Genomic DNA, 16,262 nt, shown 5'->3' with positions numbered 1-16,262 from the left:
TGTTCCTGTCCTCTGCCCACCTTCCTCAAGTTGAGGTTTGGGTTGTTTTATTTGGGAGTTTTTGGACTGGGGCTCAAACCTAGGACCTTGTGCACACTAAGGTGCCCTTTACCACTGAGCCAGACTCCCAGCCCTGTCATCTGTTTGGGATATAGTGTATCACTTAACTGCCACCTAGGAGGAGATAAAGGGGCTGAGGGGAAGGTGGTGCCTGTCTCTGAGTTTTAATAGCATAGGCATGAGAGATAGGAATGAATCCCAGCATGGTGAGGAATGCTTCAAAGAATTATGTTTCTTTCCACAGTAATCCTCCTCAGTGACTCATCTCAGACCATTTTTAGTTGAGAAAAGAAAAAACTATCACATGGCGTTTTGACCACTGTAGAATATATCTTTTAAAGGCAGTTGGAAGGCTGGTGTGGTGATACCCCCCTGTAATCCCAGCATTCTGGAAAGCTGAGGTAGAATTACAAATTCATTCCCAGCCTGGGCAATTTAGAGACCCAATCTCAAAACAGAAAGAGGTGGGGGGATGTGTAGCTCAGGGTGAGGGTCCTGGATTCAATCACCAGTACTGGGGGTGGAACAGTTAATACTTGGAAAGCATTTGCACTGTGAATTGCCCTTTGCCTGAGGCCTCTTCTGCTGCAGTTGTTTAAATCCAGATTACAGACCCTCCCTGCAACCCTAACCAGGCTGGAATGGGGGAAGGGCAGTTGGTCATATTTCAGACTCTGGTTTAACAGGAAGTTGATTTTCTGTGTAGAAAATCATCTCAGGGACAGCAGCTTTATGCTAGCTTCTCAAGGCTTCCTGCACTTTTAGATGTAACTTGTCACGGATTTGTGGGATTTGAGACAATCCATGTATTTGTAGAAAGTCTTTAGTTGTATTAATAAAGTCATTAAGATTTAATTTTGTCTGTTGCTTGGTGCCAGAGAGCTACAGGAATGCAGGCATTTTGAAGGATTCTGTTGAAGAAACTTGGGAATTTCATGAGCATCTGTAAGGATCCGAATAGATCACGTGCTGAATTCCACTTTGAAGCAGGAGGAAAAAAATTCCCATGCTGTGGGCACGGCTAACTGCTCTTTAGCCACAGCTTCTAACCGTATCATTTTAGCCTGAAATGGATTCTTACAGGTGTCAGGCATCCAAAAAGGAAAATGTTTGCAGCACTTTGTATTTTCTGCCTTTCACATTTGTGTTTGAGAGAAACACAGGTCCCAGAGAAGGGTTTCTATAGCCTGAATCTGGAAGTTCCATGGGATATTTAAGGTCAGGATAGTGTCATTGTGTGATTTTTTTTTTGCAGGCCCTTGTGCTTGCCAGGGAAGCACTTATTCTACGGAGCCATCTCCTCGGCCCGTGATTTTGTTCTATTTAAAAAAAATAAATAAATGAAGTTTTATTTGTTATTTGTTTGTTTGTTTGTTTATTTATTTATTTATTTATTTATTTGAGACAGGGTCTCCTTCTGTAGTATAGGCTGGCTCTAAACCCACGATCCTGCCTCTGACTACTAGGATTACAGGTGTGTACCACATTTTGGGTTGAGAAATAAGGTTTAAATGCCACATTACAAATCACTCCAGTACCACACAGGAAAAAAAAAATCACTCTCAGAACTGGGCATGCTGGCACATGCCTATAATCCCAGCATTTGGAAGGCTGAGGTGGGAGGATTTTGTGTTCAAGGCTAGCTTTATACATCGTAAGATCCTGTTTGAAAAGATAAAAACAAGAGAAACAAAAATTAAAAAAAAAACCAAAAAACAGAAAATATTAGTGCAGAATATTCAGAGAGCACCAAGATTTTTAAAGAACCCTTCCTAGTGAGCTTTGTTACTTGCTCACAATTGTATTTAATCTCTGGCCCTTCATAGTTTTTCCTCTAATCAGGAGCCTCCCTGGGGAGGGATTATGAGGGTCAGACAAGACAGGTCCCTTGAGAGTGCCTTTCTACTCCCTCTCCTTTTTGTCTTCTCGTTCCTGCCTGGCAGGCATCTACGGACCCCTGCTTGGCTTCCTATTCAGTGTGGCCAAGCAGCATATCTGTGGTGGCAGAGGGAAGTCCTTGGTTCCTTGACTCCTCCAGCTCCCATTTGCATTCTTGTAGGGAAGGCCACAGGAGCTATTGGATGCCTACCTCTGGAGTTCCCAAAGTGCTTCCCTCCTTGGGCCGAAAGCCAATGATTATTATTATCACTATCATTTTATGTATTGGGATCCAGCCCAGGGCCTTGAGCTGACTAGGCAAGTGCTTTCCCATTGAGCTGAGTCCTCAACCCTTGGGGTTCTATTCTAATGGATGCAAGAGTCCTGCCCCTGTGGTTTCCCTTAACTATCCCCTCCTTAAATTTCCCATCAGCCCCACTGTTGGACCTTCCTCCCTCCTCTCCTTTGGGGAAATGTGGCCTACAAGCTAGCAGGCAGTTCCCAGGCTCTGCCCAATCGGTAACCGTCTAGGCACAGAGCTGTCTGGTCCCTTGCAGAGCTGGGACTGTGATATTGGCAGTTTACGTTCCTTTGGGTGCATTGCTGGCATTGTTATCTACCTGATTCTTAAATCTGCTGAAGCCTGCCCCTGATCCCTATCTGGGTCTGTGGTCTCTCTGCGGGTACTGTTATGCCTGTGGATTTTCACTCCTGGTTGAGCAAGCCTCCTTTGTTTCTGTGCTCTTCCTAAATTATCAGTGTTTCCCCAACATTTTGTTTCCATGTTTTGGGCAAAATTGCATCTTAACAGTATTGCACATTTTTCTTTGAATATAATACTATATCCAATCATTGAGGCCAACAAATAGCAAGCTTTCTTTGTTTTTTTTTTTCTTTTGGCAGAACCAGGGATTGAATGCAGGCCCTTGCGCTTGCCAGGGAAGCGCTTATTCTACTGAGCCATCTCCCCCACCCAATAGCAAGCTTTATAGTGGTAGGGACTAATATCTATCTTTCAGAAACACTTTTATGAAATTCAGGCATATTGGTGTATATCTGTAATCCTAGTACTCTGGGAGGCTGAGGCAAGAGGATCATAAGTTAAAGCCCTGCTAATGCAATTTAGCAAGATCTTATTTCAAGGAAAAAAAATGGCAGGGTTTGTAGCTCTGGTTGGATGTCCTTGGGTTCAAGTCCCAAGACTAGGAAAAATTAATGCATAAATGAAAGAATGAACGAAATGTTATGCTCTTTAGTAAAGTGGAATAGTTGTCTTCTTAATTAAATTAACTTTTATTTTTTTAATTAATTTTAATGAGAAAGAAATAGCAATGAGACAGTTTCAAAACAGGTTAGTAGGGGGCTGGTGAGATGGCTCAGTGGTCTAAAGCACCTACTTAGAACAAGCTTAGCAAAGCACAGGGACCGCAGTTCAATCCCCCAGCACCACATGCCAGCCAGCCTGTCCCTTGGTGGGCTGAGCTGGCCACACACACACACACACACATATAAATAAATAAAATTAAAAAAAAAACAGGTTAGTAGGACAATTACAATAATTAATACATTGCATATTGTAAATTTTATCTAGCATCCTCTTTTTTTTTTTTTTTTTGTGGTACCAGGGATGGAAGTCAGGACCTTGCGCTTGCCAGGCAAGTGCTTATTCTACTGAGCTATCTCCCCGGCCCAAATTAACTTTATTTCTAAAAAAATAAGACATTTGTTGTTATTGTGAAAGGAATTATTTGTCATCTTTTGTGACTAATTATTGCTTCTGTAAGAAAAGAGTTTTTGTCAGGCGTGGTGTCACATGCCTGTAATCCCAGCACTTGGGAGGTTGAGGCAAGAGGATTGTTTTCAAGTTTGAGACCAACCTGCACTAGGAAGTGAGCTCAAGGCCAATCTGAACCGCATAGCAAGATCCTGTCCCCAAAGGACTACAAAAAAAACAAAAACAAACTCCCAAAAAACAAAAACAAAAAAATCTGAAAGAATTTTTTTCATTATTGACTCAACTGTTGGGCTACTTTATTGAATTCTTATTATTTTAGTGATTTTTCAGCTGCTATTCGGGTTTTATAACTGCTATTTTGTCACAAATTTGTATTTTTTCCACATGCGCCATTGTTTTTCCAAATTTGTTGACTAGAGAACTTTCAGAATTACACTGATTGATAGCAGTGATAGAAGCCTTTATTTTGTCCCTGATGTTTGCAGTGGGTCTCAGGTAAGTACTTTCTTTTTTTTTGGAGACAGTGTCTCACTAAGTATTAGTTCAGGCTGCCCATGAACTTACTGTGCAGCCCAGACTGGTTTTGAACTTGCAACGGTCCTGCTACTTCAATACCCTTGAATAAAAAAAAAATTGCTTTCTTTTGAGACAGGGTCTTGCCATGTAGTGCAGGCTGGCCTTGAACTTGTGATGACTGCTTGCCTCAGCCTTTTAAGTGCTGGCGTTACAGGACTATGCCACAGTGTCTGGCACTCCTTAGTACATTTAATCCATCCTAGTATACTGAGCTTCAGAAAATCAGAATGTATTTATTTATTTATTTATTTATTTATTTATTTATTTTTACAAGGGAAAAGTTTATTTAGCTCAGTTTATATACAGGTTCCAGTCCTTAATTGGTTGGCTGCAAAAGGCAGGTTGGCACATGGAAGAGGGGCAACAGTTCATGGTGGTGGAAGACAGCACAAGTAGTAACAGAGGGAGCTTTTCATGGTAGCCCAAAGGTAGCAAAGCAACAAGCTTTTCTGTCCCTTATATTGTATGCAGTCTACATGCCACAGGGTGGGAACAGCACTCACCCTCTTAGTTTTAGCTGCAAGTATGCCAAAGCAGTCAGTGGGCTGATTTACCAATCACACACCCTTAATCCCATTATCACACATTCCAGATTCGGCCACCTATGAAAAAGTCCATACTGCATAAGGAATGGGGGACATCTGACACGAATCATAATAGGCAAGATACTGTTATTTTTTTCCACTGACTTCTCTCTTCAGAAGAGCTTTTTCTTGTTTCAAGAGCACGTTATGTTCAATCATTACCATTGAAAAGTCACTTGAAACTGTCCTACCAATTTGATTTGAAACTGTCTCATTGCTATTTGTTTATCAATAAAATTATGGAAAAAAATTAAAAAAAGAAAGAAAAGAAAAGTCACATTTATCTCATTGTGTTTAACTTTTTAGGGGAAAGGATAGAGAAGGGGCAAAAATAGTGTCATTGCAGTCCCCAAAGTATATATGAAGCTTCCAGTAATATAAGGATGGGATGTGATGGCTGGAAAAGCAGAAGATTCTTTTACTTTCTCTTATTTTTATAATGAAAATATTAATCTGGGTAAGCATCTAGCCTATGGTATGTAGTAAATGCCAGTTACCTTTTCTAGTTGTTCTCTACAGGCTAAGCTTATCCTAGCCCTCATCATCCTTCTCCTTTCAGGCAACAAAGCTCATCTAGAAAACTAGGGAACTGAAAAGACAGTACAGTGTGGGTAATGCAGTTGGTTCCTAGGTCTCTGTGTCCTCTCCCCCATTATGCCAGAAAAGGGCTGAGAAAAGAATTTCCGATGTGGCTTTCTTGGGGCCCAGCCGGCTTGTGCTGCACCTGGCTAGTGAGCTGAAACTCTCTAGTGCACAGTCCTCTCTTTTTGGCGATGATAATTGTAGGGAAAGAAGCGCACACACATGCTGATTTCACGGGCTGTCTTCAGGATTTCAACAGCCTTGCTGTGCTCAATATCTTGGAAATCCACATCATTCACAGCCAGAACTTGGTCCCCTTCTTGAAGTCCTGCTCGATGTGCATCAGAATCAGGAATCACCTTGGAAATGAAGATGCCTAGCTGTGAAGGCTTTCCTCCTCGGATGTTAAATCCCAACTGAGCTCCAGGAGGCTTCTTAAGTGTGACAATTCGGGGTAGAAACTGGGTCAACTCATTGTTGTAGTCTGGGTGGTATACTCTCTCATGTGGTGGAATCCATGCTGGGGGATTCTCATAGGCAGGCAGGAAAACCACTGGGTAGTCATCATAAGGAATCCGGCTGTCCATCCTGGGCCAGGTCCGGCACACAGGCCTCCCAGCCCGAGAATGGGCGAGCCGCCAATTCAGTCTGAGAACCGGAACCGGATCGTATTTATTTTTTATATAGTTATTAGGTTTTGGGGCCCAGATTCTGCTAAATTGCTAAATCGCCCAGATTTGGCTTGGACTTGTGATGTGTCACAGCCCCCACAGCGCTGGGATCAAAGGTGCGTGCTGTCACACCTGACTTCACGTTTGTGTTTTGTCAGCATTGTCTTTGAGTTTTATGAGTGCTGGGATTATAAGCATGCTCGGTCTCAATGGCCGTCTCAGCGGGGCCGGCCCAGCAGGCTGGCAGTGGAACCCTAGCCACGGTGCTCTGCCTAAGCAGGTGCTTTAGTCTGCTGAGCTATCAGGCTGGCCCCTCTTTGGACTTCTTATGTGTAGTCGCTCTCCTTTTACGAAGGGTGTTGCTGGTGCCCACAGTGGAGGTCCGCGGGGTGCAGTGCTGGGTGAGGGAGAAGGTGGCCCCCAGTTCTGGCTCTGGGGTGTCAGCCGGGGAGCCCAAGATGAGCTTTGCCCTGCTGACCATCCTCGCCTTTGCTGACCTTATTGATGCAGTATTTGAAAACCATTCCCAGTTGTACAGATGGCCATTGTAGTATCAGGGAGCTGACTTCAGTCATTGCTTAGAGTCAGGAAGAAAATGTGCGACAATAGAAGGCAGCAGGGCACTGTGTGCCGTGTGGTGGCACCTGCCTGTGGGTGCGGCTTGAGTGCACAGTGAGCGACCAGTCTTGGCAACATAGCCTCACTGGGGTTGTCTAAAAATGGTCAAATTACGAAGTATATTTTAAAATTAAAATTTAAGGAAACTTCTGCATGTCCTCAGACTCACAAGACATCTGTTAGGGATTCATTTTAAGGAATTGATCAGAGGGGCACCCAAGGATGGTTGTCAGGCTATTAAAAACCTGGGAAACGATTTTGGGGTCTTATCAAGTGGAAGTTAAGTAAAATCTCATTACGGTTGAATACATGGCAGGTGATTGGCTTATTGAATGCACAAAATTTGCACTCCTTACACTGAAAGATTATAGAATGCGTAAGTGTCGTGTTATAGAATATTTTATGGCATATGAAAACATCTGATACTTTGCCAAGTTTAAGGAAGGGCATAACCTTGTGTTATTCAGTACATACTCGTTTGTAGGGTATACTAGAGTGGTGTTGTGTGCATGCACTGGTATGCACTGAATGACACAAAAAGCAGGTAAGGCGAATATGTACAGTTAGTTGCCTGGGAAATGGACCTGACTGGCTAGCACTGGAGGACAGTGCTCTGTTGGGAGTTCCCTGTGCCCCTTCCATTACTCTGATTTTTTTCCTGTTAACACTTGCCATCTTCCAATACAAATGTAGTGTCCCTAATCGGAAAATCTGAAATACTTCTCATTTTATAACTTTTAGAGGGCCAACGGGATACCAGATACTGCAGGTAGAAAATTCCACACCTAGAAACTTTGTTTCATGTACTCGGTTATTTGAAATAATGAATAAGCCAGAGGTGGTAGTGCACGCCTATGATCCCAGCACTCTGGGAGGCTGAAGCAGGGGGATTGCTAGTGTGAGCCCAGCCTTAGCAATTTGTCAAGTTGAAGTGGGACGGGAGGAGGAGGAGGGGAAGGGGGAAGAGAAGGAGACAGTGATGATTGAGGACCACAGCTCAGTGTGCAGGACCTGGGTTGAATACCCAGAACCAAAAATAGTATAATATTACCTTCAGGCTATATGTATAAGATGTATATGAAAGATACTTCAATTTTGTGTTTAACTTGGGTCCCATATCTTATTATTATTATTATTATTTTAATTTTTATTTAATTGTGTGTGTGTGTGTGTGTGTGTCTGGCCAGCTCAGCCCACCAGGGGGCGGGGCTGTCTGGCATGTGGTGCTGGGGGATTGAACCATGGTCCCTGTGCTTTGCTAAGCTTGTTCTAAGTAGGTGCTTTAGACCACTGAGCCATCTCACCAGCCCCACCATATCTTATTATGTATATGCAAATATTTCCAAGTCTGAAGAAGAAAAAGCCTGACACTAGAAACACTAATGATCCTATGCATTTGGATAAAGGCTACTTTATACCACACAGTTTACTTCTTTGTTAGTGTTGTTGTCTCCTGTTGTGAGAATGTGAGTTCTAATGGGGAGGGAGGAATGATCTTTGCGCAGCCTGCCTAGCACATGGCAAGTGCCTGTCAGTGTTTACTGAATGACTGAGCGAACTCAGGGCAGTTGTCCATTATTGGATTTTTATGGACCCAGCTAGGGGTTAGGAGTTTCTCTCACGGGAAAGTTCTTTCTGGAACTGCCAGAGCTGCCCTCCCAAAGGTGCCAGCATGGACCTTAAGGGAGCACATCTCGTCCCCAGACACAGATTTCCTGTATCTGCGGCTCCTGCACCTATGGTCTGAGTGAGCCCAAAGATTGAAGGTCCGAGCCCTTAAATATCTGTAATACCTGCCAGCAGTGGTTTATGTTATCAAGGTATTTTAAAATAAAAAAAAAATAATTTCAGTATTTTAACTTTTTTTTTTTGCCCTTTTTTTTTTTTTTTTGGTGGTACTAGGGATCAGACTTAGGATCTTGTGCTTGCCAATTAAGCACTTATTTCACTGAGCTATCTCCCAAGCCCTAATTTCAGTATTTTACAGAGAACAGATGGCAACATATAAAAACATAAGCAAAATCAAAAAATAAATCCATGTACCAGGAAATCATGACTATATGTGTGATAGTTGTAAATCTGTTTCTCTAGTAAGTGGGGCCTGCTACTGTATACAGTCTCTCATACAGTTCTCTGTAGCATGTGTGTGCACGTGTGTGTAAGGAAGGTATATTTGCCTCAGGCCTTTGACGCTGAAGTATATCTGCAATTTTTATTTGTGAGTTAGGGTCTTACTAAGTTGTCCAGGCTGGGCTCATAGTCTTCAGATTCCCAAAGTCTCTGGGAATCATTTCCAGAGACTTTGGACTTAGCCTTGCTAAGTGCTGGCAGTAGGCCAAGCCAGACTCATGAATTACATTCTCTATCTTTCCTTCTGTTTGGTTTGGTTTTTGGTGCTGGGTCTGGAAGGAAGGCCTTGTGCGTTAGAGCGGGTGCCCTACCATGGCGTGGTACCTTGGGGCTCTTAGGTCCTATCTTACAGTACCTGATCATTTCTCTTCAAGGATTTTATCCTGGAACATTACAGTGAAGATGGTTATTTGTATGAAGATGAAATTGCAGATCTGATGGATCTGAGACAGGTAAGTTTTATGTGCAGAGCTGGGAGGGTGGCTGCTGGTCCTTTAGCCCAGGGTGGATCCCGGGATTCCTGACTTCCTCTCAGGTCCTTTGTGCCCCTCCCGAGTTCATGATACTGGCAGCAGAGCCCACAGAGCTGGGACACTGAGAAGCACCCATTCCTGTGTGCTGCGCATGGTGGTCAGCATGTCCTGTCGTGCTCATGCCTCTGCCTGTGTCTTCCCTCCAGGCTTGTCGGACACCCAGCCGGGATGAGGCGGGGGTCGAGCTGCTGATGGGCTACTTCATCCAGCTGGGCTTTGTAGAGAGCCGTTTCTTCCCGCCCAGCTGCCACATGGGGCTGTTGTTTACCTGGTAGGTGCCTGAGGTCTGTGCAGGTGCTTTCCTGGGTCCTGATCTGCCTACATCTGTTGCACCCCCTCCTTTGGTGTTTATACAGCAGTGGGATGGGGTGTGTCAGCAGGTGGCTATCAATGGCGGGATCATAAGTAGGGCTCAAACAGACTGGAGCTGCTTGTGTCTCACAACAGGGGAGCCAAGCAGAGGAGTTTCTCTTGGGGGAGGTTCATTCTGTCAGTGGGGAGATACTGGAGTGCTAAAGTTGAGCCAGGGGGAGCAAGTCTCCCCCTAGCTGTGACAGGGCTATGGCGTGTGAGTGAGATTTGGGTTTTGTGCCAATACAGCAAATACAGATTTTAAAACCTGAAGCAGAACCTTTGATTCCTTTCCAGAGTTGGTATTGTCAAAGGTTAGTATAGTTGGGAGGTGCTTCATCTCTTCTCTGAGAGTTTAGGGGTGTGGGTGGAAAGGAGGAATTCTTCATCAGAGCTGAGGTGCATTTGCAGGAGTGAGCTTTACTGCAGCACAGGGACAGCTCCCGAGGCCTTCTGTTTTGGGAAGGAGATGCAGGGCCTTTGTGCAGAAACCCAGTGCACCCGTCGTTGAGGTGACAGGGAAGGTGGTTTCCCTATCATCTTTAGCCATGAAGATGCTTCCTGCTTGCCATTTGGATTAAAGCATGAGTTTAATAATCCTGGATCTTAGACTTCAGCAAGAATTATAGGGGTTAATAATTGCTAAATTTCACATAGGAGAAGGTGTAATAAGCTTCCTTTTTGACGAGCAGTTTAAGGTTCACAGCCAGTTGAGCACAAGCATGGAGTTCTATATCCCCCTCTCTCTGAAGATGTTTGGTGCTCTTGCCACCAAGGTTGGTTGTCACAAAGGATGAACACACCTTGACACGCCTTTATCACCCAGAGTCCATAGTTTGGTAGGTTTCCTCTGGGTGTTGAATACTGTCTGGGTTTTGATGAATGCAAAAAGACACACCTTCCTGATTGTAGTAACTTGCAGGATGGTGTCACTGCCCTTCAAACCCTCTTGGTCCTGCCCTCCTCTTCATTTCCTAGCAGCTGCTGATCCTCTCACTGTCCCCATGGCGTTGCCCGTCTGGAACGTCACACGGTTGGAATCAAGTGGTAGATAGCTTTTTTCACTTAGCAATAACATTTGTTTCCTCCATGCCTTTTCATGGCTTGCCAGCTTGTTTCTTTTTAGTGCTGGCTTCTATTCGGTCCCCTGGAGGTGCCACACTTGCTGAGGGACATCTTGGTTAAGAGGCCTTTTTCCCCCCAACGGGACTGGGGATTTAACCTAGGGCCTTTGCGCTGAACTATTCCAAGTTTTAATTCTGAGTGAAGGTCTTGCTAAAGTCTCTCAGTTTCCTAAGCCATGATTGACCTTTCCATCTTCCTGCCTCAGCTTCCCAGAGTGCTGAGATTACAGGTATTCACCAATAGCCAGCTGAGAGGCCTTATTCTTGTGTGGGACTGTGGTAAGTCTTTAATCTGGCTCATCAGACCTGCCATCTTGCTTGGCAACAAAAGTCTCATTGCATGTGTATCTTTGGATTTTATTTAAGGAATATGTTTTGTCTAAGTTCATCCAAAGTGGCATTAACTAACCACATAACCCAGTTTTCTCAGAGCACATTTCTTTTAAATAGGTATGACTCCCTCACTGGGGTTCCGGTCAGCCAACAGAACCTGCTGCTAGAGAAGGCCAGCATCCTGTTCAACATCGGAGCCCTCTATACCCAGATCGGGACCCGGTGCAATCGGCAGACTCAAGCTGGGCTGGAGAATGCCGTGGACGCCTTCCGGAGAGCTGCAGGTATGTCCCTGCTGGGGCTGCCGCATGCAGCCTGGACCCTGCTAGCAGCTGGTCACAGGTCCTCTGCAGACTCGCGTTTGGCCTTGCAAGCCTGAAAGGGCCCAGCCCATTTCCAGCACTGGTGTGTCCTCCTGTCTGGTGACTTGCTTGATGGTCCAAGCTGTGTGGGCTTGGTCTGGGGTGGCTTATGTACAGTGAGGCCTGTGTCCAATCAGTTATCAAGCAAATGGTCCCCAAGATACCAGGGAAGAGCTGTTCCTTCCACCACTCTACTGAGGGACAGGATGACTTCTGAACTATGAAAAAGGAGGCTTTTGTTTATCATTGATACTATAGTCCCCTTGATCCTAGAAGACAGGTTCCAAGACCCCAGTGTATGCCTGAAACTGTGGCTAGTACTGGGCCATATCTATCGTATGCTTTTTGCTCTATGGGCATTACCATTATGAATAATTTATGGGCTAGACACAATGAGAGATTGATAACAATAACTAATTATAAAATACAATAGTTATATGCTGTCCTAATTTTTTTTTTTTCTTTTAGACAGAGGCATACTATTTAATTCAAGCTGGTCTTAAACGCACAATGTGGCCCAGGCAGACCTCAAACTTGTAGTGATTCTTCTGCCTCCGAATGCTAGGATTATAGGAGTGCACCAGCACACCCAGCTAAATTTTATCAATTACTTATTCATTGAATTTTCTCTCTCTCTCTCTTACTTGGCACTGGGGATTGAACTGAGGGCCTTCTTGCTGAGCAGCATCAGCAGACGTTTTTATTTTGAGACAGGGTCTCACAGTGTTGCCCAGGTTGGGCTGGAGCTTTGATCCTCCTGTTGCTGCCTCTCAGAGTCCTGGGAATGTAAGCGTGTGCCACCACGCCTGGCTTCATTTAGTATTTTTGGACTCAGGCTAACTGAAACCAAGGAAAGCAAAACCTCAGATCAAGGGGTCTACTATGGTACTGTGTGCCTTTATTTGACCCTTATTCTGCCTGGTTCACTGTTCTCAGCCCTCTGCCTGGGATTCCTTGGATTCGGTCAGCCTCTTCCTGGATTTCTGAAAGTCTTTTCCATTTTAACCTCTTCCTGAAACTGTTTGCAGTGTGAACCACGTGCAGGTGGAGGAGAGAGCCAGCTTAGCACCAGCCCATAGAGAGTGGGGTCACCAGACCCTGGGGGGAGAGCCTGCATGCCTTGGGTATGTCCAAAGGGTCTGCGCTGCTCCCCTTTGGCAGGGCTTGTGTGCAGGGCAGAGCCAGGGGGTATGGTGGGCAAGCACAGTGACCCCAGGAGCCGGCTCCACAGCCTTCCGGTTCTGCTCTGGGGCATAATGACCCTGCCCGTTCTCTCCCCACCCACACACAACCTGCCTGGTACTCACTTGCTCTGCAAGCCTATGAAGTGCTGCAGCTTGGCCCCCAAGAAATTTCTTGGGTTAAAAAGACTGACCCTTAGATGAAACGATATGCTGAGATCCCACTGGGGTGTACATTTCTTTTCCTTGTTTTGATTTTTTGGGACAGGCTCTGACTTGTAGCCCAGACTGATTTTAAACTAGAGATCCTCCTGCCTCTCAGGTGCTAGGGCATCCATTTGTTCTGCTGGGTAATTTCTGGACTCATCTTTCTGCAGAATCTTTTGTTCTCCAGGGATACTTTGAGACCTATCTCCAAAATTTCCAAGGTGGACAGAAAGAAGACAGTAGTGGGGAGTGTGGGGGAGCCGAGGGGAACGGCCAGCTGGATGCAAGCCCCATCTTTCTGTGGGGCAGCAAAACCAGAGGAACTGGTTGGTTGGGGTCATGTGGCAGATTCGCTTTTAGGTGTAGCTTGTCAGTCAGTGCTCTGGACAGTTAATTTTCTGAGCATGGGAACGTCAGCTGGGGGCGACGAGTGATCAGACTGTTCTTTGCTGAGGGCCTAGGGAAGCCGTGTCTGAGTGACCCAAGTGTCTCCGGGCCCCCTGACTCCCTCCATCTGCTTTTGGCTTTCCCCTCCATCACATGCCTGGTCACAGGTAGAATTTCTCACGTCTGTAACAGGTGAGACAGGAACAGAGAGGAGCCAGCTAATTTCCGTGGCTGGCTGTAGGTGTAAATGTTTTAGAAAGAGAATCCACATTTGAAAAATTAGGATAAAATATAATAAAATTTTAGTTTTAAACATTATTGTGGCAAAATATATGTAAGATACATTATCTTTCATTCATTCATTTATTTATGGTGCTGGGGATTGCACCCAGGCCTTCTCACTGCGCAATATCCTCAGTTCTTTTTAATTAAAAAAAAAATTTTTTTTTTTTTTTTTTTTTTTTTTTGTACTGAGAATCAACCCCAGGGCCTTATGCTTGCCAGGCAGGTACTATGCTGCTAAGCTATATCCCTAGTCTGATTTAAAAAAAAAATTGCAACACTCTTGCTAAGTTGTTCAGGCTAGGCTTGAACTTGGGATCCTCCCGCCTCATCCTTCTAGCAAGGTGCAGCCACAGGCATGTGCCACGAGGCCTAGCGGTTTTCACTGTAGGATTCAGGGGCTTTCAGTACCCTTAGCATGACTGCCACCTGCACAGGGTGCTGTCATCGCTCACGTCGAAACACTGTGCCTATCGGACCGCGGCTTCCTCTCTCCTCCCCCAGCTCCTGGTAACCTCTGCTCTGCTCTCCATCTCAGTGAATTTGACTGTGCCAGGCACTTCACCAAATAGAATCACATTTGTGGCCATAGTGTCTCCATTCTTGTTGCAGCATGTGTCAGTGTTTTATTTTTTTATTTTTGGCAGAACTGGGGATTGAACTCGGACCCTTGCGCTTGCCAGGGAAGCGCTTATTCTACTGAGCCATCTCCCCGGCCCCGGTGTTTTATTTTTTAATCGTGTTCTTGTTGGGTAGGGGATGAAGCCCAGGGCCATGTGCATGCTGAGGGTGGGTCATGTCTACCACTGCGCCTTATACCTAGTCCCATACTCCTTCCTAAGGTTGCAGGACATCTCCTTGCATGTGACTGTACCATGCTTACGTACTCATCCTTCGACAGGCATTTGATTGTTTCTACCTTTGGCTCTTGTGAATAATGCCATTAACAAGTTTCAGTTAAGTTCCTATTTGTAGTTCTTTGGGTATATATGTAGGAGTGCAGTTGCTGGGTAAAATAGTATTTCAGAATCATGTGGAGTTTTTTGTTTTGTTTTGGTTTTCTTTTGGTCTTTTTGAGACAGGGTCTTACTATACAGTTCAGGCTGGCCTTAAGCTCACTTTGTAGCCCAGGCTGGTCTCGAACTCTCAATGATCCTCTTTCTTCAGCTTCCCCAGTGCTGAGATAGTAGATACGCAACACCATGGCTGGCCCAGAATCACATTTTTAAAGATCTTGTAGGATATCATATGCATATATATTTTTATTTTGCAGTATTGCAGTTCAAACCTAGGGCCTTACTCAGGCTAGCCAAGGGTTCTACAACTGAGCTATAGCCCCAGCTTTATATTACTTCTGTCATTCTCCGTAGCAGCCTAGTGAAATACACACGGTCCTCAACTAATGAACAAAAAACTTGTACCTGTAGGGGTTTTAAACTACCTGAAAGAGACATTCACTCATACTCCGAGTTACGACATGAGTCCCGCCATGCTCAGCGTGCTGGTCAGAATGATGCTTGCTCAGGCCCAAGAAAGTATATTTGAGAAAATAATCCTCCCCGGGATCCGGAATGAGTTCTTCGTGCTGGTGAAGGTGGCGCAGGAGGCTGCCAAGGTGAGGCTTCCTAATTCCTGGGACTTCCAGGAAGGGGCAGAGGTATCCTGGGAGTAGCAAGGAGGTTTCCCACGGTGACAGCTTGCCTGTCACGTGGGTGGTGTGCCCACCCTAGCTGAGGCTGCCGGCTCACATCGTGGCAAGTAGCAGATACGGATCATTGATTCCATCTGCGGCTTAGCCTAAAATCCAGCCTAATGACAGGTGCCTGATTGCCCAGTTAACTCTGACACTGGCAGCACGAGGAGTCGCTTGGCGTGGTGCCCGGATTCTGGAGGGTTCTCCAGCAGGGGCTGCTGCCTGGAAGGGCTCTGTTTCTGCACCCCATGTGCTGGGCTCATTCCCGTGGCCCCTTCTCTTTCAGGTGGGAGAGGTCTACCGACAGCTGCACATGGCCACGAGCCAGGAACCCGTTAAAGAGAACATCCCCTACTCCTGGGCCAGCCTGGCTTGCGTGAAGGCCCACCACTACACAGCTCTGGCCCATTACTTCACCGCCACCCTTCTCATCGACCACCAGTGTAAGGCTTGGGACTTGGGGGTGGTGGGGTGGTGGGGTGGTGGGGTAGTGGTTAGGGTTGTGGGATTCTGAGTTGAGTGGGAGCCTTCCTACCTTGAAGGTGCTCACAGCCTGAAGGCAGGGGCTGAGGAGGACACATTATCCAGGCAGCTGTCACCTGAGCCAGGTAGAGTGGGTTATAGGCTCTTAAGGGGAGTTTAATTCTGCCTGGGATCCAACAAATGAATTTTCACTTGAAATCTAGACTCTAAGGGGTAACAGAAACTCAGCCCTCAAGATAAGCAATTTTTCTTTTTTTTTTTTTTTTTTTGGCGGAACCGGGGATTGAACTCAGGCCCTTGCCAGGCAAGTGCTTATTCTACTGAGCCATCTCCCCAGCCCAATTTTTCTTTTTTTTAAAAAAGGATAAACAACATTTTTATTTTTTATTTTTTTACATTTACTCTTAAGTATAGTGTCAAGTGTTTTTTTAAATTTATTTTTATTGAGAAATAAATATGAATGAGATAGTTTCACAGCTGATTAATAGGACA

General features: G+C 45.3%; 1 protein-coding gene and 1 pseudogene across 1 annotated transcript in view; one reads left to right on the top strand and one right to left on the bottom strand.

The window, feature by feature from the left end:
• Rhpn2 (rhophilin Rho GTPase binding protein 2) overlaps positions 1-16,262 on the top strand; it is a 61,129-nt gene that overhangs the window by 30,880 nt on the left and 13,987 nt on the right. The window contains exons 5-9 of the mRNA XM_004636694.2: positions 9,209-9,286; positions 9,514-9,638; positions 11,293-11,459; positions 15,022-15,209; positions 15,574-15,730. Coding sequence (XP_004636751.1) covers positions 9,209-9,286; positions 9,514-9,638; positions 11,293-11,459; positions 15,022-15,209; positions 15,574-15,730 — 715 coding nt within the window. The remainder of the gene's footprint in view (positions 1-9,208; positions 9,287-9,513; positions 9,639-11,292; positions 11,460-15,021; positions 15,210-15,573; positions 15,731-16,262) is intronic.
• On the bottom strand, positions 5,496-6,024 carry LOC101592956 (annotated as a pseudogene).

The sequence above is a fragment of the Octodon degus genome, unplaced genomic scaffold, assembly GCF_000260255.1.
Source record: "Octodon degus isolate 3935 unplaced genomic scaffold, OctDeg1.0 scaffold00083, whole genome shotgun sequence".
NCBI classification, from domain to species: Eukaryota; Metazoa; Chordata; class Mammalia; order Rodentia; family Octodontidae; genus Octodon; species Octodon degus.
The sequence above is the reverse complement of the archived record's forward strand: the minus strand, read 5'-3'. Positions and strand labels throughout refer to the sequence as shown.